This window comes from Dreissena polymorpha, chromosome 1 (assembly GCF_020536995.1).
Source record: "Dreissena polymorpha isolate Duluth1 chromosome 1, UMN_Dpol_1.0, whole genome shotgun sequence".
Classification (NCBI taxonomy): domain Eukaryota; kingdom Metazoa; phylum Mollusca; class Bivalvia; order Myida; family Dreissenidae; genus Dreissena; species Dreissena polymorpha.
Window position 1 is genome coordinate 57,891,903 of NC_068355.1, and position 23,938 is coordinate 57,915,840.

At 35.7% G+C, this 23,938-nt stretch overlaps 1 protein-coding gene across 17 annotated transcripts in view; it reads left to right on the forward strand.

The window, feature by feature from the left end:
• LOC127881995 (uncharacterized) overlaps positions 1 to 23,938 on the forward strand; it is a 318,763-nt gene that overhangs the window by 12,946 nt on the left and 281,879 nt on the right. For 15 of the 17 annotated variants that reach the window (XM_052430449.1, XM_052430343.1, XM_052430352.1 and 12 more), the window contains exons 2-4: positions 18,836 to 19,815; positions 20,658 to 21,022; positions 21,644 to 21,709. In XM_052430449.1, the coding sequence (XP_052286409.1) occupies positions 18,836 to 19,815; positions 20,658 to 21,013 (1,336 nt within the window). In that variant the 3' untranslated portion in view covers positions 21,014 to 21,022; positions 21,644 to 21,709. The remainder of the gene's footprint in view (positions 1 to 18,835; positions 19,816 to 20,657; positions 21,023 to 21,643; positions 21,710 to 23,938) is intronic. The other 2 variants (XM_052430466.1, XM_052430457.1) reach the window with 2 other exon arrangements.

Sequence of the window (23,938 nt, forward strand, 5' to 3'; positions counted from 1 at the left end):
GAATGTCAGCCTCATGATAAACGACATATTAAAGAACCAATAACTATCGACACAATCTAAATATGCACCCATGCACATCAGATATTTTAGTTTCTGTTAAGAAAATTGCAATTTTGTGTGTTCGATAAGCTGTCTTAAATGCAGAAAGTATGAATGTACAAGATGATAAGGGTCAACATTTAAAATTTAATTTGGAACAAAAATTTGTTTTTGAAACAACGTGGAAAATTTCGTGTTGTTTTTTAGCTCACCTTAGTACAACGTGCTCATTGTGAGCTTTTGTGATTGCCTTTTGTCCGTCGTCCGTTGGCTGTGTCAACATTTTGCCTTGTGAACACTCTAGAGGCCACACTTATTGTCCTATCTTCATGAAGCCATAATGTTAAAGAAAGATAACCTGTACATATTTTCTAATAATTAACTAATTGTTAACTCCCTTGTTTAAACCTGGGACTTCTTTCATCAAATGTGGTGAACATAAAGACAGTAGTTTGCATTCAATTTAATAAACCTATGTCATAAAATAACGGTACCTGTACTTATGCAATGTAGAGCCTTATGTATGATCTTTTCTGATAAGCCAAGTTAACCTACCGTGTTTTGCTGTATTTAGCAGACTACAGTGCTATAAAACTTTTTCCATGGCAACCATGTTATTTGGCATTTTTTAAATTAGAAAGACTCTTGATTAAAATAACTTTTGGAAAATCTTCTTAATTTTTACATTCGAGACACTGGAGTTTTCCACTCTTCATCAATTGTGTTCTTTTGATTAATTGAGACTTATTTTATAAACTAAATTTTAAGCAACTTCTAACAGTAACTAATATTGATATCAGTTTTTTTACAGATTGTGAACTTCTTTTTACATACATTAAGGTATTTGCTGTATTTGTTCATGTTTAACGATGCATAGATTCTTTAGACTAATGTTAGTTATTTTCATTAAAGCTGCTTTGGTTTTCACTTATAGATTAATTCTTTCATTGTATTCAGGCGTATCTGACTGGACGCCTTAAGTAAATTGAATTACAACCAGTAAGAGTGTTAGAAATAAGCAATCTTTAATTACACTCGACACATATTTCCGTATAACATAAGTGACAATCTTTATGAGCATATTTTTTGCTCGTGGTGAACTTTTGTTATCACCTTTTTTCAATTGTCTGTATTCCGTTTGTCATGGATATTTTCCTTTTTAACACTGTAGAGGTTGCATTTATTGTTGTATCTTCATGAAAATTTGTCAAAAGTTTTGTCCCAATAATATCTTGGACGAGTTCAAAAATGGTTCCGTCCGCTTCACAAAATGTCGGCTGTTGTTTCCCGCGAAACCTTTCCCGCGCTAGGCCTAGGATCATGAAACTTCATAAGTACATTGATCATGACTGGCAGATGACCCCTGTTGATTTTGAGGTCACTAGGTCAAAGGTCAAGGTCATGATGACCCGAAATAGTAACATGGTTTCTGGTTGACAACTCAAGAACGCATACGCCTAGGATCATGAAACTTCATGGGTAGATTGATCATGACTCGCAGATGACCCCTATTGATTTTGAGGTCACTAGGTCAAAGGTCAAGGTCATGGTGACCCGAAAGTAAAATGGTTTTCAGATGATAACTCAAGAACGCATATGCCTACGATCATGAAACTTCATGGGTAGATTGATCATGACTCGCAGATGACCCCTATTGATTTTGAGGTCACTAGGTCAAAGGTCACGATGACCCGAAATAGTTAAATGGTTTCCAGATGATAACTCAAGAACGCTTACGCCTAGGATCATAACTTCATAGGTACATTGATCATGACTCGCAGAAGACCCATATTGATTTTCAGGTCAAAGGGCAAGGTCATGGCGACCTGAAATAGTAAAATTGTTTCCGGATGATAACTCCAGAACTCTTAAGCTTAGGATCATGAACCTTCATAGGTACATTGATCATGACCTTCAGATGACCCCTATTGATTTTGTGGTCAGTAGTTCAAAGGTCAAGGTCACTGTGACCCGAAATAGTAAAATGGTGTCCAGATGATAACTCAAGAACGCTTACGCCTAGGATCATGAAACTTCATGGGTACATTGATCATGACTTGCAGATGACCTCTGTTGATTTTGAGGTCACTAGGTCAAAGGTCAAAGTCACGATTACCTGAAATAGTAAAATGGTTTCCTGATGATAACTCAAGAACGCTTATGCCTAGGATCATGAAAATTCATAGGTACATTGATTGGAAATCTTTATCAACTTTAAATATGGGTCAATTTGCTGCGACACGGATCAGTCTGTAGATATTTATTGCATGTAGTTAATTTGATAGTTTTTATTTTTATTTTTAGTGATTTCGTTTGTTGTAAGTCAGGCAACCTTTGTTAAAATTTTATGTAAAACCTTGTATTCCTAGCTCTTCTGAGCATATTTTGGTCCAGGTCTACAATATAAACTAATGTTTATTTCCATCCTTGTGCATTTTATCCTTGCATTACTTTTTCAGAACTGGTCCATCTTGGTGGCTCTAAAAAAGCTTTATGAAATTTCTCGAAACATTTGCAAATGGGCTTTCTTAGATACTTCCCTTGGGTTTCGAAAATTTCTATTAAATAACAATTTTCCCATTTATTTTTCTGTGGCTTTCAATTGCAGTTAGAGGTACCATGCATAACTAAACTGCAGGTATTGGTACCTTAAAACTCTGATGAAAATATTGTAAGGGTAATGAAAGCCTGTTGTTTATTTTGCTAGTTTCAGTCCGTTGTAGATCAGGCAATCTTTTGTTTGCTTTGTTTTATGAAAAATGTTTATTGTTTTGTTTGACCACATGTTTGTTCTTGTTTTTTAGCTCACCTGAGCGATAGTTCAGGGTGAGCTATTGTGATCACTCACCGTCCGGCGTCCGTCCGGCCGTCTGTCTGTCTGTCTGTAAACAATTTGTAAACATCTTCTTCTACTAAACCATTGAGCCGATTTCAACTGAATTTCATGTGGAGCATCTCTAGGTCATGGGACAAAAGAATTGTTAAAAAAAATGTGATCACATAACCAAGATGGCCGCCATGACCATATATGGTAAAAACCTTAAAAAATCTTCTTGTCAGAAACCGCTCATCAGATTTTCAAAAAATTTCACAGGGATGACCTTTGAAGGCTCCCCTGAAAAAGTTGTTCAAAGAAATTTGATTCGTCAAAAAACATGGCCGCAGGAGCTCGTTGAACTTTGCATGTTTATTCGTTTTTGCCTATTTTGTGAAAACTTTCAAAAATCTTCCACATTTTTTGTCCGATCTTCTTCTACTAAACCATTGAGCCAATTTCAACTAAATTTCACGTGGAGCATCCCTAGGTCATGGGACAAAAGAATTGTTAAAAAAAATTTGATCACATAACCAAGATGGCCACCATGACCATATATGGTAAAAACCTTAAAAAATCTTCTTGTCAGAAACCGCTCATCAGATTTTCAAAAAATTTCACAGGGATGACCTTTGAAGGCTCCCCTGAAAAAGTTGTTCAAAGAAATTTGATTCGTCAAAAAACATGGCCGCAGGAGCTCGTTGAACTTTGCATGTTTATTCGTTTTTGCCTATTTTGTAAAAACTTACAAAAATCTTCCACATTTTTTGTCCGATCCTTTCCAAATTTGCACAGTGTCTTTATATCAATAAGGACACGAACCCTACAAAAAATGAGCATTATTGGTCCGTGAAGTACAGAATTACCTCCCCTTGAAAATGGTGTTTATGCAATAAAGTCCAAATTTTTCATCCAATTCTTTCCAAACTTGCACAGTGTCTTCATATCAATGAAAACCCGAGCCCTGTCGAAAATGAGCAACATCGGACCATTAAGTCCAGAATTATCTCCTTGAGATGGCAGATTTAGAAATAATTATAGTGTACTCTTTTTTTCCAATTAATAGTGCTATTAGAGTAAAGGATTTGCTGGCTACAGGCCAGGTTTCTCTGACACCAGAGGCGTATTTAGATGGGGGGCTAGGGGGCTAAAGCCCCCCCAGCTGGCTGGCTAGACACGATTTTTAATAAAAATGAGCCGCTTACAGTTTCAATCCACTTGTGTATTTCCTGTCATATGTCCCTTATTAAGCCATAAACAGCTGTCGATTTGTGTGATTAGCCCCCAGGCATGTGTACAGACTATCTAACCTTCGTCAGCTAAAGTGCACGCTTCATTGACTGTAAGTAATAAACTGCGCTATTTGATTGGCTGAAGAAGATACATTCAACAAATTAAATTCATCCATACATTTAGCTATAGATAAATGTTTTCAAATGGCTGCCGCATGAGACTTGTGAAAAACAATATTTCAATTTGTAGCAATAAAAGAGTTTAGACGAACACAATGGACAATCATTATAATTTTTTCGGTAATTTCTTTGATGAATTTAGTTGGTATTAGCTCTTTAGAGTGAAAATCCTTTTGAGTAACAAGTGTTTGCCAGTGAAATTCAACTGCACACTTAAAGCGGGTATATACGATTTTGTCAAATATTTATAAATTTATATAAAATGTGTTAAAAACGTATTATGTCAGTGATTGTGACCTTGAATGGTTCAATGATGATCTCCCTTCCCCTCAGTCCCTTCCTGCGGAGTTGCACTTTATATGGCAGGCTAGGTAGAAAGGTGTACCCAACCCACCTACTTCCCTTCGGGGCTCTGTTGCACATTGTGATTCCCAGCTGTATCCCACCATTTACACTGTTTTGTCCATATCATGTGTGTTCCCTGTCACATCATGCGAGTGTGAAAGGTGTATCAGTGCCCAATGACTTGTTAAGACAAAACTAAGATCATCAATGGGTCAGGACAGGTTGTCCGCTGTGTGCCTGCTTTCCATTCATAGGGACATGGACATAAACATTTTAATGTTGTACCTAAGTTGACCTAGTAGGATATCCAACAAGGTTAAATAGGAGGTCCACCCATCTAACTCCGTTAAAAAAGTTATTGATAAAGATAATGTATCCCACCACTTTAGTGGTTTGAGAGACATTTGATTTACCCCTGTGTGTCTGTCTGTCTGTGTGTCTGTCACACTTGATGTGTGAATTCAAGTTCTTATTTGTTTCACATGCACTTTTATCATGCAAAATGCTGATTAGAGAGCAGGAAATCGCATCATTTCAAGGTGCCATTAAAAAAAAAAATCGACGACAGAAGGGGACACCCCTCCCGCACCCTCCCCTGTTGAGCCCCCCCTCTGAAAATTTTCTGGATACGCCTCTGGACACGATTCTCTTCTGATGGCTTTGCTGCAGACCACATAAACCCTTAACCCAGAACAGTTAATTCTTTCTGCAAATGTTTGTGACTGTGGAAATCATTGAAATAAATGGAGAAATTGCTGAAATTAGCATTTTCTCCTTTCATCACAATGCTTCCTACCCTATTAAATCAGTTTCTTCATATTCCATTATAATTTAATTTGTCGTCTGCAACCTCTTTCAATTTGGAAAAGGGTTAACTACCAGAAATCAATTAATGCTGTAGTTTTGTTGATAAGAAATTATTTTTCCTTTAAAATGGGAGGTGATAGGTGAGCGATTCAGGGCCAATGTGGCCCTTGTTTATGTTATTTTTCATAAAATGCTTGTTTTATAATTTTGACCAGGTTTTCCAAAGAAAAGTTTTGGTTATAAAATAGGTGAATGCCAGCAATGTGTGGAAACATTTCTTCCCTGGAGAAACTTTTACATTTCTCTACAGATTTGAATGAATCTTCTACAAACCTATTGTCAACAAGGGCACCGGCACATATTTAAGGATTTTATTATTTGGTCAAGGTCACAAAAGCTAAAAATATATTAATTTTGAAAATAATGTTATAAGTCCAATTTTTTTGTTACAACAGCTTTGGATGATTTTACTAAGATAATAACCATTGTTCATAAAGAACAAGGTTTTGTGTTTAGGTCAAATTTATTTGAGGATGCTTTTCATATTGACCAAAAACCCACCGACTCTCTGAATTTGATAGCGTCTTGTTCCCTTTGATCAAGGTCAAGATTTATTTTGCTTTAAGTAGAACTATCTACTTTTCTTTATAGAACCATTATTATGCCCCTCTTCGAAGAAGAGGGGGTATATTGTTTTGCACATGTCGGTATGTATGTATGTATGTCCCTCCACCAAATGGTTGTCAGATGATAACTCAAGAACGCTTAGGCCTAGGATCATGAAACTTCATAGGTACATTGATCATGACTGGCAGATGAACCCTATTGATTTTCAGGTCACTAGGTCAAAGGTCAAGGTCACGGTGACCCAAAATAGTAAAATGGTTGTCAGATGATAACTCAAGAACGCATATGCCTAGAATCATGAAATTTCATAGGTACATTGATCATGACTCGCAGATGACCCCTATTGATTTTGAGGTCACTAAGTCAAAGGTCAAGGTCACACTGACTTGAAATAGTAAAATGGTTTTCGGATGATAACTCGAGGACGCCTACGCCTAGGATCATGAAATTTCATAGGTACGTTGATCATGACTTGCACATGATCCCTATTGATTTTGAGGTCACTAGGTCAAAGGTCAAGGTCACAGTGACCTGAAATAGTAAAATGGTTTTAGGATGATAACTTAAGAACCCTAACGCCTATGTTTATGAAACTTCATAGGTACATTGATCATGACTTGCAGATGACCCCTAGGTCAAGGTCACAGTGACAAAAAACGTATTCACACAATGGCTGCCACTACAACTGACAGCCCAAATGTGGGGCATGCATGTTTTACAAACAGCCCTTAGATTTGGTCAATAGATTCTTCTCATTTCTACACTTCATCAAGTCTATGCAATACTATCCTATGTGGTGGTAATTTCATGGCACCATACTATTGGACTTTCTTGTTGACTTGTTACTTTTAATCGTATATGTGATATGAAATTTAAAACCTGGTTGCTCATGTGACAATTTTGTCCCACTTTGTACATTTATTTGTGACAAGTCGTAGTTTGTGATAACTCATAGAGAGGGTGTCCCAGTTGTTTTGCTCAAGAATTGCATACTTACTAAAGAAAATTCTTAATGTTTATTATAATTAACCAGGTTTTCTAAAGGAAAAAATGGTTATTAGATTGGCGAATGTATGCGGGCGGGCGGAACAAGCGTGTCTGGGCCATAACTTGGTTGTTCATTGTGAGATTTTTTAATCATTTGGCACATATGTTAACCATCATTAGACAATGTGTTGCACAAAAGAATTACGTCAATATCTCCAAGGTCAAAGTCACACTTTGAGTTCAAAGGTCAAAAATGGCAATGAATGAGCTTGTCCATGCCACAATTATGTCATTCATTGTGAGATTTTAACATCATTTGGCACATTTGTTCACCATCGTAAGACAGTGTGTAGTGCAACATATTCTGTCGATATCTCCAAGGTCAAGGTCATACTTTGAGTTAAAAGGTCAAAAATGGCCATAAATGAGCTTTCTGGTCCACAACTGTGTCATTCATTGTGAGATTTTAAAATCATTTGGCACATTTGTGCACCATCATTGGATGGTGTGTTGCTCGAAAGAATTACGTCGATATCTCCAAGGTCAAGGTCGCCACAACTAAAATTAATTTATTTTGAAACAAAGGGAGTTCATAATATACAATCAGTTCAGCTTGAATTGTCTTCCTTTGTCAGGCTTCTTTTTTTTTTACATTGAAAACCTGATTTTGTGACAATTTTGTCCCTTGTTTTAATTGTCATCTGCAACACCTTTCAATGTTGTCACACTGTTAGTGCCAGTAAACTCTAGGTTGCTAAAAACAACAGGGAAATTCATAAACCAGTCTTACATGAATGAGTTTGTAGAAATGACATTTTTTAACATTTTGAAAGATTTTTTGTGTAATGAGCGATTTCTTTTCTTTTTTTCTCATGCCTTTGTCATGCATAACTTAACTGCATGTACTGGTACCTTAAAGCTGGATTAACATTGTTTATATATAACAGTTTATGAAGGATTTGTATTGTTTTGTTTGTATTCACCAAACGGTTAGTATTATTATTTTATGTTAACATTCTCAGAATCCTTGTTTTATTATATTTATCATAAGGAACGCTCTGGTTATAAAATTTGGAATGACAACAGATATGGAATAATTTATCTTGAGGAAAACTCCTATGTGCATACTTTTGGATTTCATGATTTGCTCAAGGGCACAAAGGCTAAACAATGATTAAATTTAATCATAATTTTACAACAGATTAAGATGAAGCTTTCACTTAAAGTATAACCATAGAACAAAAACAATGAGGTTTTTTGTTTGGTCAATGTCAATATTGCTAAAGGTTGCTTTTTATATTGAGCAAAATCTGCTTATTTCTCCACTTTCATGTTGTTGTGTCACTTTCAATAAAATCTAGGTTGCTATTGCTTCAACTAGAACAATCTAGTTTTCTCCATAATAATCTTTATTTATTATGCCCCCTTTGAAGAAGAGGAAGTATATTGTTTTGCACATGTTGGTCGGTCCGTCCACCATATGGTTTCTGGATGAACGTTTAGGCTTAGGATCATGAAACCTAATAAATACATTGATCATGACTGGCAGATGATTCCTATGATTTTCAGGTCATTAGGTCAAAGGTCAAGGTTACAGTGACTTGAAATTGTAAAATGGTTTCTGGATGATAACTCTAGAATGCCTAGGCCTAGGATCATGAAACTTCATAAGTACATTGATCATGACTCGCAGATGACCCCTACTGATTTTCAGGTCACTACAGTCTTCGAAATTCGCACTAGTCCGACAGCAAAAAACTAGTATTTTTTCTTTCGGGCTTGTAGGAAATCCAATATTACAAGCCCGACGTGCTTGTACAATTCATTAAACAGAAAACGAGTTCCACTTTCATTTTCAATATTTGTAAACAATGTTTTGAGCCGCTTAAATCAACAGCCGCTTATGTTTTAACACATTGCGCACACGTGCTGGGCAATCAGCCGATAATTGGATTACTGCGCATAAAGCGCATGGTTTTGTGGTTCCCGGATTACTATTATGTAAAATAAATGTTTTGCAATGCGTTTGGGACACAGAGAGTAATGGCCGAACAGTTGTCATTCAAGTACGTTGTTTAGGAATGCGAATCTGAGGTAACTGTGATTGACGCATTTGTCAACTGGCTTTTTGTAGAATAACCTGGCACTTAATTGCTTATATATTTTCTGGTGGTTCAGGTTTGCTCTCTCTTTCACATGGATATATGGGATACATTTCTGCTAATTTTTTACCTAAACTTTATGTAAATATTTATAATTGACCAGTCGCCAAATTATCGATCGCTCCGCCCACATAGTCACGTGGTCTAGTGATTAGAAAACTCCGACAAGCAGATCGCAATTATAGCGCATTACGTGAGTGAAATACTATACTTTTAACAATGTATCATGCTCTTTTTAAAGAGCACTAAACTAAACTGCTTTGTACTACTTTCATACAATCATAAATGCTTTAGAGAGAAATGGCGTAATCAAAATGAATGAGTTAACTATCAGAAACGTTTCTTATACATATTACAGGAAGTTGATGAAAAATCAGTGGTAAAAATATTACATATTGATTTTGAACTTGTATTAAAACCGTCTGGCAGTGAATCCGGTTGCTATTAATATATAATTTTGAAAATATTTTTATTAAATGCAAATGACACGTCCATATCATGATGGGTTTTTTGTTTATTAAAAATGTTTAGATCTTTGTTTATTGTGTTATTTTTAAAAAGACACCAATTTTTTTAAATTTAGATATAAATGAAATTTTGATTGTAACCATAATATAATACAGGCCTAATTTCGTGGTTTCATTAACAGATCTAATGTGCATTTTATTTCATTTATGTTTAATGGGAACCTGCTACATTTCACTATCGAAAAAATGAAATTTTGGTATAACGGTGCTGTTCACGAACATTCGAATTGAATACATTTAGCATATTATGCATTTGTTTATTTATAGCAAGATGGCCCTTATATGTTAATTGCAATTTTCACATTTCTCCCCGTATCAATATATGTTGTATTAAAAATGTTGTTGTTGTTGTTGTATTATAAGCCTTACATTTTACACTTGAAGTCGCTTTAAGCTAGCTAAGCCTCGTTGAATTCACCTTTTTGTTGTTTTAACTTAAGTTTAAACAATATTTAAGTTAACAATTTATAATGATTTCCATTGTTTATGATCCATAGAAAATAAATATATAATTGGAAATCATTTAAGTAATTAAATATTTCTTTTCTTGTGTACAGTACCTAACAATGCCTTAATGTTCATTCATTCTGAGATCCACGCAACATACTGTCATTTATTAATCATCGACAATTACGCTGAGATTAATAAGCACGTGTGGCAATTATTATGTTGCCCAAATTGCTTAATAATATTGTGCATCAAACGGTATAACACGTTTTATAGAACACACAACTGGTGTGGTTACACTATTTATTGTGTTTGTTTTCTCATTACTCGTTCATATGTGCAAGAAATAAAGATAAAATAATAACCTTTTATAAAGTATGTATAGCACCTACAATTTTGAATAATGATCGAACAATAATGATCATGCATTTGATATAAAATCTGTGTAAACCCTTAAAAATTACGTCCATTCCATATGTACGATACGCTTTGTTTGTCGGACAAAATGGCGGCCAGATAAGCGTTGCTGAGGGGTGTGCGAAAACTCGCAATCTGATTGGCTGATCGACAAAATGTGGGCGGAGTTGGCGACTGGTCAATTGTGATTTGATTGAAATCTGCGTGTGAAATTAATTTCTTCTTATTTCAGAATCGGAAAGAGGCTGGCTTAGATGATTAGGAAGCTAACTTGGATGAGGATGAAATTAATAAGAGATTTGTATTGTATTCTAAAGATTGAATAAATGAATGCTTCTTTGGATGTTTTATGTTATGTTTATCTGCATTTTTAACAAAAATGTTTGGGCTAGTAAAATCTGACTCGGGCTTGTTCAAATTCCCATAGTACAAGCCCGACTTGCTTGTAGATTTAAATTTGAATTTCAATGACTGTCACTAGGTCAAAGGTCAAGGTCACAGTGTCTCGAAATAGTGCAATGGTTCCAGATGATAACTGAAGAATGCTTAGGCCTAGGATCATGAAACTTCATAGGTACATTGATCATGTCTGGCAGATGACCCCTTTAATTTTCAGGTCATTTGGTCAAAGGTCAAGGTTGCAATGATTCGAAAAAGGTAATAGGTTTCCAGATGATCACTTGAGAATGCTTACGCCTATGATCATGCAACTAAATAGGTACGTTGATCATGACTGGCAGATGGCCACTATTAATTTTTAGGTCACTTGGTCAAAGGTCAAGGACACAGTGACTTAAAACAGTTAAATGGTTTCCTGATGATAACTCAAGTATAATTAGGCCTAGGATCATGAAGCTTCATAGGTACACAGTCAAGGTCACAGTGACAAAAACGTATTTACACAGTGGCTGCCACTACCACTGACAGCCCATATGGGAAGGGGGAATCATGTTTTACAAACAGCCCTTGTTGACTTTAATTCTAACCTTTGGATTGTAGGTTTCTTTAATTTACACTTATTGTCAACTTGCTGCAAAACTGTACTAAATGTTTTGCAATTGTTTAGAGAACTTTCCAAAGTATTGTTCCAACCTGTTGACTTATTACTTTTTTAAAAATAAACCATTTTAAACTGATAACCCAGATTTTGTGTGACTTTTCTTCCCCTTTGTATACATTTGTCATCTTTGGCAAGTCGAGTTGAATATGTGATCACTCGTGGCGGGAGGGCGTTCAGCTGTTGACCACTCAATAACTAAAGTACCCTTGCATGTATGGACACCAAAATTGTGTCTAGATAGATGGTACAAAGAAAAAGGTCCCTACCTGCTGAATTTGGTCAGTCAGGTCAAAGTAGTTAATGCTATAATTAATGTCTGTTCAATTACTTCAGTCAAAGCATGTAAGTGCATTAAACATGTTGTATATGTTGTTTTGTAAATCATTATACCCCAAAAAAACTTGTGACAATTGGAAAAATTACACAGCATGAGGTTTTCGAGTATTGTTTTCAATTATACAAAGATGCATAAATGTGTCTGCAAATACCAGAGAGTTAAGTCATAAGCTACTTGTCCCTTTGAAACCGGTAGTCCTGTTTTCAAAACGAAAACAAACTCCTCATAACGAATTATGGTCTATTGGAAGTTAGAGCATGACTTTTGGTACTTAATCATCCCATAAAGGAATTAAATTTATATGCTTTTTTCCGTTAATATGATAACCATCAGTTCAAAAGCACGATCGAAAAGATTCCTGCATATGGGCAAACCAGTCTAAAGACGTTGTTTACATAATTAGTTCCAAGGTAACCAGTGATTTTTTTACATGCGAGGCCCGAGTCCTGGACTCACACAAATCAGGGAGGATGCAAAGTTTCAAATTATGCGAGTCCCAATGATGCATGGACATTTCTAACAAAATTTAATTTTGAAGATTGCAGAATATCTCAATATTAGTAATAATAATCAGTATGTGGGTTTTCAACAGCGTTAAGTGTAAAGAGGCCAGTTTTACACATTTCTGTAACAGGTTACTTTAATGTTGTTTTTTTTAAACTGTTTGGACTTGTTCTTTCAATTTTTGGACTCGTACATTTACCAGTGATTCAGTCCCAGGACTCGTTTATGGCAAAGAAATCATTAGACTATATTGGTCTACGTCGTGAATAAATGGATTAAATTCATCAATGGACTTTGTGTGCCATGTGTCCCCACCCCACACCCACTATATATCTCAACGGGGGTAATTAAATTTGAAAAGATAAAATGGTTGAAAATTCAAACAATATGTTTTTGTTTTTTTTGAGTGTCATTATTTTATGATTTATAAACAGATTGCAAACAATATTTGTTCAAGATAAACTTAACAACATTGAAATAAGTGATTTTAATATTCAGTAGCAAAAAAGTAAAAAATATTACTAGCATCCTATCAGAGAATAGATCAGATACCTTATTTCAATATATGACAATCCACAGGAGTTTGAAATTCTATCCATAAAGCTAATCTAATGGCTAAATAAAAAAATACCCCTATATAGTATAAAGACTACAGGAATGAAACGCAGCAGACGCCGGACCCGCCCATTTTCCAGTAAACAAGTAAAATTACTGGAAAAACAGGGTACCCTACAACGACCCATGGTATAATAATCAAAAGGCAGGTGAAAGAAACTACGAACACTGCTTACCGTGAACTACCTTCCTCTTAATTCACAATTATTCAACACTTTCCGCTCATCGTCGGATCCATTGCGTGTTGTTGTTGTTTTTTAGGCTAGATTGCACTCTATTGGTACGCAGTTGTTTACCACTATCGACAAAGCGGTGGTTTGGGGGCGGTAGCTCCCGATACTAAGGAAATATATAGGATAAAAAAGGATATTTAGGTGTTGCGTAAGGTGTAAGGTATTGGGCGCTTAGCAACGATACAATTATACGCTTTTCCATTCTTTTTTACATACCGGTAACGTGCAATCTTCCCATTTTTTATTCCCATCCTAATATTTATACATATATCACAGTGTGTCGTCATACATGTGTTAATCAACTCCATGTTGTCTGCTAAAATGTCTTAAGATTTATGTTTTAAGTTTTTTTCCAAGTTATCTAAATTCAGAAGAATTATTGTTAAATCTTCAAACTGCTTGGAACCTGACCAGATCCCAGTAAAGGCTATAATGATTGACCTCAGCAGTTAGTTATCAGTTTGTCTACGGCAGTTTAGATGTGTCGTTATTTTATGCATTTAAACATACATGTTGCTTAATCAATTAGTACAATGTCCGATGATGTAGACCTTACGATTGTGTCGTTACTTTATGCATTTAAACAAACATGTTGCTTAATTAATTAGTACAATGTCCGATGATGTAGACCTTACGATTGTGTCGTTACTTTATGCATTTAAACATACATGTTGCTTAATTAATTAGTACAATGTCCGATGATGTAGACCTTACGATTGTGTCTATCTGGCCTAAGTGCTGGTGTAACCAAGCTGAACGATCAGCGGTTTTAGGGAAATGTCCGATCGTGCTTGGAATTATATCCTCTGAAAGAGACAATATATGACAATAATAATATCACAGGAGTTAGCCTATATAGTCTATAGAGACTATATAGGAAAGGAGGGGTCTATTTTTATTATTTAGCCATTACATTAACTTTATGAATAGAATTTCAAACTCCTGCATCAATATACATGTACTGTTTAGTGGCTATAAACGCTTTGTTAGACAGGATATACTCTATATGTTGATGATGCATTATGTACACGAATACGAGTACTAGTATGTTCGCAAAGTATTTGCGTGTTTAGTAATCATTAAAGCTGTAGTGATATTTACTAAGGGTGTTCGTTATTATTTACTTAAAAATAACTATATCATTTCCCAGTCACTAATCATAACATTCGTGACATATCATAAGGTCAGTTAATACAGTCAAGTTATATGTGCCAAGCTGGAGTGGTCTATGAAGACATCCATGTGACTAGCAGCGGAAGGTCGGTTGTTCTAGTAGACTACCAACGTCGCAGCCAGTCCGAGTCCGAAAGTTGGGCTATTCATATTGTATGCCAAATGTGAAAATCAGGCACCCGTATAAGAAAATGTCTCTTGTCTAAAAAGGAAGCTATTCATATACCTTGGAGCGCACATAGAAAACATACCATATGGCTATGCTTAGATGACTGGCCATGATAAAATACCACTATCTAGGAAATTTCCCAATTTTCCAATTTCCCGCTTCATGATCATTGGGTTACGTGTCTTTTGTTTACGTTAATACAACATCAACAACAACATCTTCGAATATAATAAACATTTTTATTAACTGAAAAATAAAAACAAACACATTCTATTAATTTATAGGACTATTTATTATAACATATAAAATAAAGAATATATTTCTTATGACCTGTGAAACAAATCCCGGGCTTTTTAGTCTGTTTAGTTAACACTGTAGTAACGTTTTCCATATATAAAAATGCTCGCCCTTCCAACTTTAAGCGCCCAGTGGGACAAGGGATGAAAAGAGAAAGTCACTTGCTTGGGTACATTTCAACCCATGCGCATTGCACGCTTTTTTCGCACAAAAAAACAGTGGAGCGATACAGGGCCATCATGGCCCTCTTGTTATATGATAAAGTCCATAATTTTCATCCAATTCTTAACAAACTTGCACAGTGTCTTTGTATCAATGAGGACTCAAACACTTTTGTAAAAAGAGCAATATCCAAGCAATAAGTCCAGAATGACTTCCCCTTTAATATGTGAAAATTTTGAAATTCGCTTGTTTAAGCAATTAATTCCACAGTTGTCATCCAATTATTTCCTAATTTTGCACAGTTTCTTTATATCAATGAGGACTTGAACCGTATTGAATATTAGCAGTATCGCATAAATAAGTACATAATAACCTCCCCTTGATTTTGAGAAAATTCTCCATGTTTGCGGGATTAAGTACACAGTTTCCATCCTATTCTTTCCATACTTGCACAGTGTTTATAGCCGTAGAGCGATTCAGGCCCTCATGGGCCTCTTGTTTTATGTGATGAGTCCATAAGTTTCATCCAATTCTTAGCAAACTTGCACAGTGTCTTTGTATCAATGAGGACTCAAACTCTTTTTTTTTTTAAAGCAATATCGAAGCAATAAGTCCAGAATGACTTCCCCTTGAATATGAGAAAATTTTGAAATCACTCTTGTTTACCCAATAATTCCAAAGTTTTCATCCAATTAGTTCCTAATTTGCACAGTTTCTTTATATCAATGAGGACTTGAACCATATTGAATATGAGCAGTATTGGAGAAATAAGTACACATTAATCTCCCCTTGAATTTGAGAAAATTAGCATTGTTTGCGCGATTTAGTACACAGTTTCCATTGTATTCTTTCCAAACTTGCACAGTGTTTATAGCAGTAGATCAATTCAGGCCCTCATGTGTCTCTTGTTTGACTGATTAGCTTGATACTTCACATAAGCATTGGCCTTGGAAAGTACATTAGCCCTATTGGGGTCACTAGGTTAAAGGTCAAGGTGACTATTACACTTAGTGTGAAAATGGTTACCAATCAATAACTCATCAACAAATTAATCAGTTGGCTTGATACTTCGCTTCTGCATTGGCCTTGGACAGTACATGACCCCTTTTGAAATTGGGATCACTAGGTCAAAGGTCTAGATTACTATAACACTTAGTGTGAAAAACGTTTCCGGTCAATAACTCTTCAACAAATCGACCAATTGGCTTGATTCTTCACATTTGCATTGACCTTGAACAGAAAATGACCCCTATAGAAATTGAGGTCACTGGTTCAAAGGTCAAGGTCACTATCACATTAAGTGGTTTATGATCAATATCTCATCAACGAATTGACTGATTAACATGATACTTCACATGTGCATCTGCCTTGGACAGTAGATGACCCTGATCAAAATTGAGGTAACTAGGTCAATGGTCAAGGTCACTAGCCTACTTGATACTTTTCATGTACATTGACCTTGGACAGTACATGAGCCCTATTGAAATTAGTTACGCACTAAATGTGAAATAGTTTGGAATTCAAAACTGGTAAACTGATTCACCAATTGGCTTGATACTTGTCATGTGCATTGGCCTTGGACAGTAGATGACCCCTCTCAAAATTGGGTCACCAGGTAAAAGGACATGGTCACTGGCACAATAAGTAGGAAAAGCATTTCTGATCAGTAATTCTTCAACAAATCGACCATGTGCATTTGCCTTGGACAGTAGATGACCCCTATCAAAATTAGGGTCACTAGGTCAAAGGTTAAGGTCACTGTCACAATAAGTGGGCATATGTCTCCGACCGCAGAACACTTGTTTTTATTGTGTGTAGTATAAAGTTAATTGCAAAATATTATTCATACATGTGTATTACCCAATTAAAAAAAAATCATTAGTCTTGCTACTGTAAGAAATGTCAATATCACAAATCAATATACAGTAGGCCAATCTCTTGGATCCTCCTTTAACACATTTTTATAATGGCGTCTTTTCTTATCCACGAATAGATCAAGTGACAGCAACGAAAGCAAAATAATCACAATTGGTTAAATTACAAATAAACTTATTAGGAGATAGTAGACCAGGTTGCATGTCAAAAGCTGCTCAACGCAGGCTAAATTGTTAATACTGACACTTTATTTAGAAATAGAGGACCTCCTCTAAGATTTGGGGTTATTTTAATTTGCATTTTTTCTTTGGTCTGTTTGTTGATTGGTTTGTAGACCAATCATTTCCAAATGATACTTAGAGCATGCTTTGACCTACAGCCATGCACATTTTTATCCCCCCCCCCTCCCCCCCCCCCACATTGCACATTTCGGTAGGTCGGTCCGTCCGTCCGTCCACCAGATGGTTTCCGAATGATAACTCAAGAACGCTTAGGCCTAGGATCATTTAACTTCATAGGTACATTGATCATGACTAGAAGATGACCCCTTTTGATTTTCAGGTCACAAGGTCAAAGGTCAAGATCACAGTGACTTGAAATAGTAAAATGGTTTCCGGATGATAACTCAAGAAAGTTTACGCCTAGGATCATAAAACTTCATAGGTATATCGATCATGACTGGCAGATGACCCCTATTGATTTTCAGGTCACTAGGTCAAAGGCCAAGGTCACAGTGACTTAAAATAGTAAAATGGTTTCTGGATGATAATTTTAGAATAATAAAGAACATTTTTAACAAACATATGGAGTTGCATACGCTTACCTGACCATTCAAACATATAACAATTGCGTCTTCATCACAGGCTAGATTGTACATACTGAGTTTGGGAATAGACATTAAATATATGTCATGCTTGTTGTTTTTGTGGGATGGAAGAGCATTAATGATCTTTTTTATTTGCATGTGTTATTATGGATAGTGTGGTCAAGGTGTAACTGAGAACAATATAAACTACTAGAAATGTATTCTAAGTACATGGATACATCTACAATCCAATTTGTCCCACAACTGCACTAATGTCAAACAATTATGAACAAATATATGGAGTTGCACACATTAACCTGACAATTATGTTACTGTAGAAGTATCCCTCTATTTGAGTAACGCTTCTCACAATTGAACAAATATCGTTTGGTTAAAGAGATTGTCACATAACTCTTCTTATGTAAAATAAAAAATAAAAAAAAATATCAAGGTGCATAATTTCACACGGTGGGTAATGCTTTAAGATTAGTTCATCCTTCTATCAGCTGTACTCTTTGAGTTACTCACAACACAATTTTAAATGTGATTTCTTTGCTAAACAGGGACCTTAACTCTGGGTATGTTGAAAAAAGACATATCAAACTATGCATGTGGGTAAAATTACACAATGATAAATATTTATGTAAAGTGTTAGTCCTCTTCTAGCAATACTGTTTATTTTACACTCTACACATATTTTAAAATGTCATTTATGTATAAATATGAGACATTAATACAATTATGATGAAAACAACAGAAACAACATATAGAGGTGCGCATTAGCTCACATGCCTGGTTACTGTTCTTGTAAAGTTGCAGGGATACATGTTGAATTATATATGACAGAAAAGTCACACAGATGGATGGAAAAGTGCAAATCTATATACCCCCATATTAAGCCCAAGAAGCGTTAATTTATTGTCCATTATGTTTTTATTTGACACTTTATACTTGTTTGAAGCATTACATAATATCACTGACTATTTCTTGGTATGTACATGTATTAATTGTTGATTTCAGCCAGTGCAGAGAAGTGACCCAGATTTCGGAGCTGACCAACTCGCAGCCCTCAGGCCTAGAGGGGCTGTCAGTGGAGCTGGAAACTGTCCTGGGGGAAATTAAAACCCTGCAGATCAGTCAGGAGGCCAGCATTCAGTCATTGCAGAGAACATACAATGAACATAGGGAAGTTATGATAGAGCAAATGCGTGGCAATTTAAATACTTATATAGATGAATGTGATAATAATTCTGTGGGAACATCAGGCGGAAATGAGCAATATTTAAAAGAAGAGATGTGTAGGAATGTTGTTTCTATCTTGAATGAATTCGATAATATTACTGCGAAGGAACTTAACGAGATGAAAGATGAAGTTATAAGCATAAAAGGGTCAGTTACAAGTTCTATTCATAAATGCACCAGTCTTCACAATGACTTGTCACATTTCCATGAAATTGTTCAGAAAATTGGAGATCATAAGCAGCTCTGCCTTATAGCCAGCATAAAATGTAAGCATATAATACAGCAGGCACTGACTCTGCTAGGAAAGTCAGGCAAGGTGTTTAAGGTCCAGCGGAAGTCTGTGCACAATGTGAGAATACCAAGTGATTCAAATTCATGTCATATCACAGGCATGTGTGCTCTCCCAGATGGACAGGTCCTGGTTGCAGACAGGGATAATAAGAGAGTCAAGCTTCTGAGCCAGCAGTACAAGGTGGTGAGTCATTGGGATGTGAATGCTGAGCCACAGGATATATGTCAGATCACACCCAGTGAGGTTGCAGTACTGGCTGTGAATATTAGCAACATACATGGGGTCCAGTTTATCACTGTCAACCAGGGAAAGCTTGTTCCTGGCAGGAAGTTTCAGTTACAACATGAATGTAGATTTATTGCACATCACCAAGGAGACCTTTTTGTCACATCTGTTCGAGAACTGTACAAATACACACTGAATGGCAAACTGATCTGCAGACTCTATGAAGATTTTCCTTATGCAGGTAAGAATCATGGTGAATCCATCCTGATAATATTTATATTATGTACAGGGATTTGTCTAACCATTGTGGGAAAAGGCGTCTAGTCAAATTGTGTTATTTTAAATCCCTACAATGACAAAATTTGGAAATTTTTATCGACTCAATGAACCGAATTGGGATTTATTTTTTTAATCAACAAATATTGACCCATTAGGCCTTTATCTTGTGTTTTTTTTAAATCATATAAATTACATTTATATACTTTGTGAGATGAAAATAAAATAAAATTCAGATGTAATAGCAGAAAACCCGCTGATGTATTATAAAATATTTGTTCTATAATTCATTATGTGCCCTTTGAATGCTACAGTGCATTATAGCCAAAACAATTAGATTCAGAAATTAATATTGATTTATAAACATGAGTAATGAAGTACTTTGACTGTCACTACATGACATGTCTATAAATAGAAACTGTGTTCCTGGGAAAGAGACACTTTCTGACCCTGTCTTAATTTTGTGGTTGTTAAATGATTGTACATGTACAATATGTTTACCTGTTGATAGAACTGTTCAATTGTTTCAGTATGTGTAATTGTTTCCATCTGTGTAATTGTTTTGCTTCAATTCATATCTTACTCAACAGTCGCATTTCAACATGTCAAACGTTAACTAAATAGCTCTGCTACTGAAGTTTATTGTTACGCTTAACTATTAAATTATTGAAATGTATGCATATATTTTAGATGTGTAAAGGCCTCTTTATAGCAACATATGCGTAATACAATATCACTGCAGTATGTTTAATAAGATTATTTAACATTGACAGTATTTCAATATCTTGATGTTACTCTGTTTTGCAGTAGTACTAGACAAGTGTGCTGTGAGTCCCACAGGAGACAGGCTGTACATCACTAACTGGGTCCATGACAAGCTTCTCACCCTGGCCAGGGATGGCACACTCCTGGCTACATACACAGACCCAGCACTACGTAACCCATCTGGTCTACATGTGACCCCTGCAGGCCAGGTGCTGGTCTGTGGATGGCTGTCTGACACTGTACTACAGGTGGGCTGGGAGGGAGAGAGTAAGCTGGCTATGCTGGCTACTGAGGAGGATGGACTGAGGAACCCATGGTCAGTCTGCTACAGCAGCACAACATCATCTATCATTGTGGGACTGTGGGGGGACAACATCCTGGTGTTCAGAGTGGAATAGTGTGTACATGTATGTATTAGTTGTTGTAATTAGTGATTAGTATTTTAATTACAATGTGTTATTTAGCATACGAACATGGTAGTGTGTGATGTTACAATACAACGTAAAGTGTGTAGTTGAAGATACAAATAATTTATGTACATGTACACATATTGTAATCTGATTATACAATGTGAGGGGTTTTGTTGGAACATAAGATGTAATGCATATTATGTTATGTTGTCATATCATTTGTGTCATTATGGTCCTAACATTTAGTTCTTGTAAACTGCGCATGAAAAAACAAAGCATTTCAACTGAAAATTTCATATTTGTACATAGATGCACTTGTACATAGCAACTGAGGCTATTTTTAGACTTTCATTTCTATAAACACCATGCCATGTAAGAAATGTATATGGATGAATATTTTTTAAATAAAATATGAAATTGTTTAAGTAATCTTTGGAGGAGTATATATTGATATTTTACGCAATGTTTACAGAAAGGTAACACTTGATGTAAGATTTATTAATTTGCCATATTTTATGCTGTTGAACATTTGTTATTGATTTTCATTACATTTATATAAATTTGTGTGAGTCCTAAATATACATACAAGAAAAACATCAAGCTATTTTGCTGCTACAGTCGCTGCTGAGTCAGGACAAGGATGCTGAGGATGTGGTGGACAAGGATGACCTGAATACACAGAAGGTAACAAAGACGTTTTAATTATCAGGCCTTTTCATGGCCAATTTGGGAAAAAATGCAATTTTGGGATTTTTATTTTTTCGTGCGAAAAGTCCATTGATTTCAGAAAAACAAATTTAATATAACTATTTCTAATACTTAAAATTAAAAGAATAAAATCATATTATGCTAGTAATATACTTTTTTTTTAGATCTTATTGAAATATAATTGAGACATATTAATCATAAGGCACTTATTATGCCCCCCTTTTGAAGAAGAGGGGGTATATTGTTTTGCACATGTCGGCCTGTCAGTCTGTCGGTCCTTCTGTCCGTCAACCAGATAGTGTCCTGATGATAACTAAAGAACGCTAAGGCCTAGGATCATGAAACTTCATAGGTACATTGATCACGACTGGCAAATGACCCCTATTGATTTTCAGGTCACTAGGTCAAAGGTCAAGGTCACAGTGACTCGAAATAGTAAAATGGTTTCCGGATGTTCACTCAAGCATGCTTACACCTAAGATTATGAAACTTCATAGGTACATTGATTATGACTGGCAGATGACTCCTTTAAATTTTCAGGTCACTAGGTGAAAGGTCAAGGTCTCAGTGACTTGAAACAGTAAAATGGTTTCCTGATGTTAACTCAAGAATAATTTGGCCTAGGATCTTGAAACTTCATAGGTATATTGATCATGACTGGCAGATGACCCCTAATGATTTTCAGGTCACTAGGTCAAAGGTCAAGGTCAAAGTGACTCGAAATAGTAAAATGGTTTTTGGATGATAACTCTAGAACACTTATGCCTAGGATCATGAAACTTCATAGGTACATTGACTTTCAGCTCACTAGGTTAAAGGTCAAGGTCATGGTGACTTGGACACAGTAAAATGGTTTCCGGATGATAACTCAAGACTGCTTACTCCTAGGATCATGAAACTTCATAGGTACATTGATCATGACTGGCAAATGATCCCTATTGATTTTCAGGTCACTAGGTCAAAGGTCAAGGTCACAGTGACAAAAAACGTATTAACACCATGGCTGCCACTACAACTGACAGCCCATATTTGGGGCATGCATGTTTTACAAACAGCCCTTGTTAAGGAAAGAAAAACGCTTTGCGTATGGGTCCGTTTCACATACCCATAAATACGCCAGGAAAAGACCTGCTTATGTATTCCCTATGTATTAAGAATGCAAAAAAGATGAGGTGGAAAAGAAAAGTATGAATTTACTTAAGATAGAATATCCTCTTTACTTGTTTGTAAAGTGTAAACTCATATATATATTCATCCGAAATTTCGTGGTCAAAAATGACTTTTACGGACACATTAGTTTATTTTGTGGATTTCTCAGTTCAGAAAAATAAATGATGAATTTGTGTCAGTTACTTTTCTGTGTGTGATAAACTTGTGGATCAGTGAACCCTTAAAATCAACCAAAATAATGTCCCTCAAATAATAATGGTTTACAGTGTAACCTGTGTATTAAGAATGTTAAAGATGAAATTGACAAGAATGATATGATTTAACAAAACATAAAATGGCGTCTTTTATTGTGTATATCATGTTTACAGCAGGACTTGTTTTACTTGAGGATCAATAACTCAAACCCTTCTTCAGCTCGATGCTTTCCAACTTATCAAACAGGAACCTCAGTTACACAACACCCGGAGAATTTCTGTCATCCTCATAAGGCCTTGAGGTTTTATAAAGTTGTGAGATATTTAATAAAGCTTATAAATATGATTCCATGGAATGTATTTGTTCTCAATAAGAAGGACCCTGGCCTTATTCCCAGAACAGTGTAATAAGGCTTTAGAGTTAGTTTTCATGCATGCAATGGCAACAATGTAAGGTTGCATGGGAAAACAAGACTTAATGCATGTGTGTAAAGTGTTGTCCCAGATTAGCCTGTGCAGTTTGCATATTCCATATTGGTTCGCTCAACGTTACAGCTACTGCACAGCAAAGAAGACAACTGTCTGGTGAAAGGCTGGCCATATTACAGTCCAGTGATGTCGGGGGACACGGCATTCCATGGCTGGGGATTGCATTTTAGCATTTTAATTTTAAAGCGGCGCAATAGGGGGCATTCTGTTTCTGACAAACACATCTCTTGTTTAGATCTTATCGAAATATGATTGAGATATAATTATCCTGAGGATATTATTTTTTTTTAATAAACGCTTTGGGTGTGGGTCCGTTGAACAGACCCATAACTTGGCAAGGAAAATGTATGCA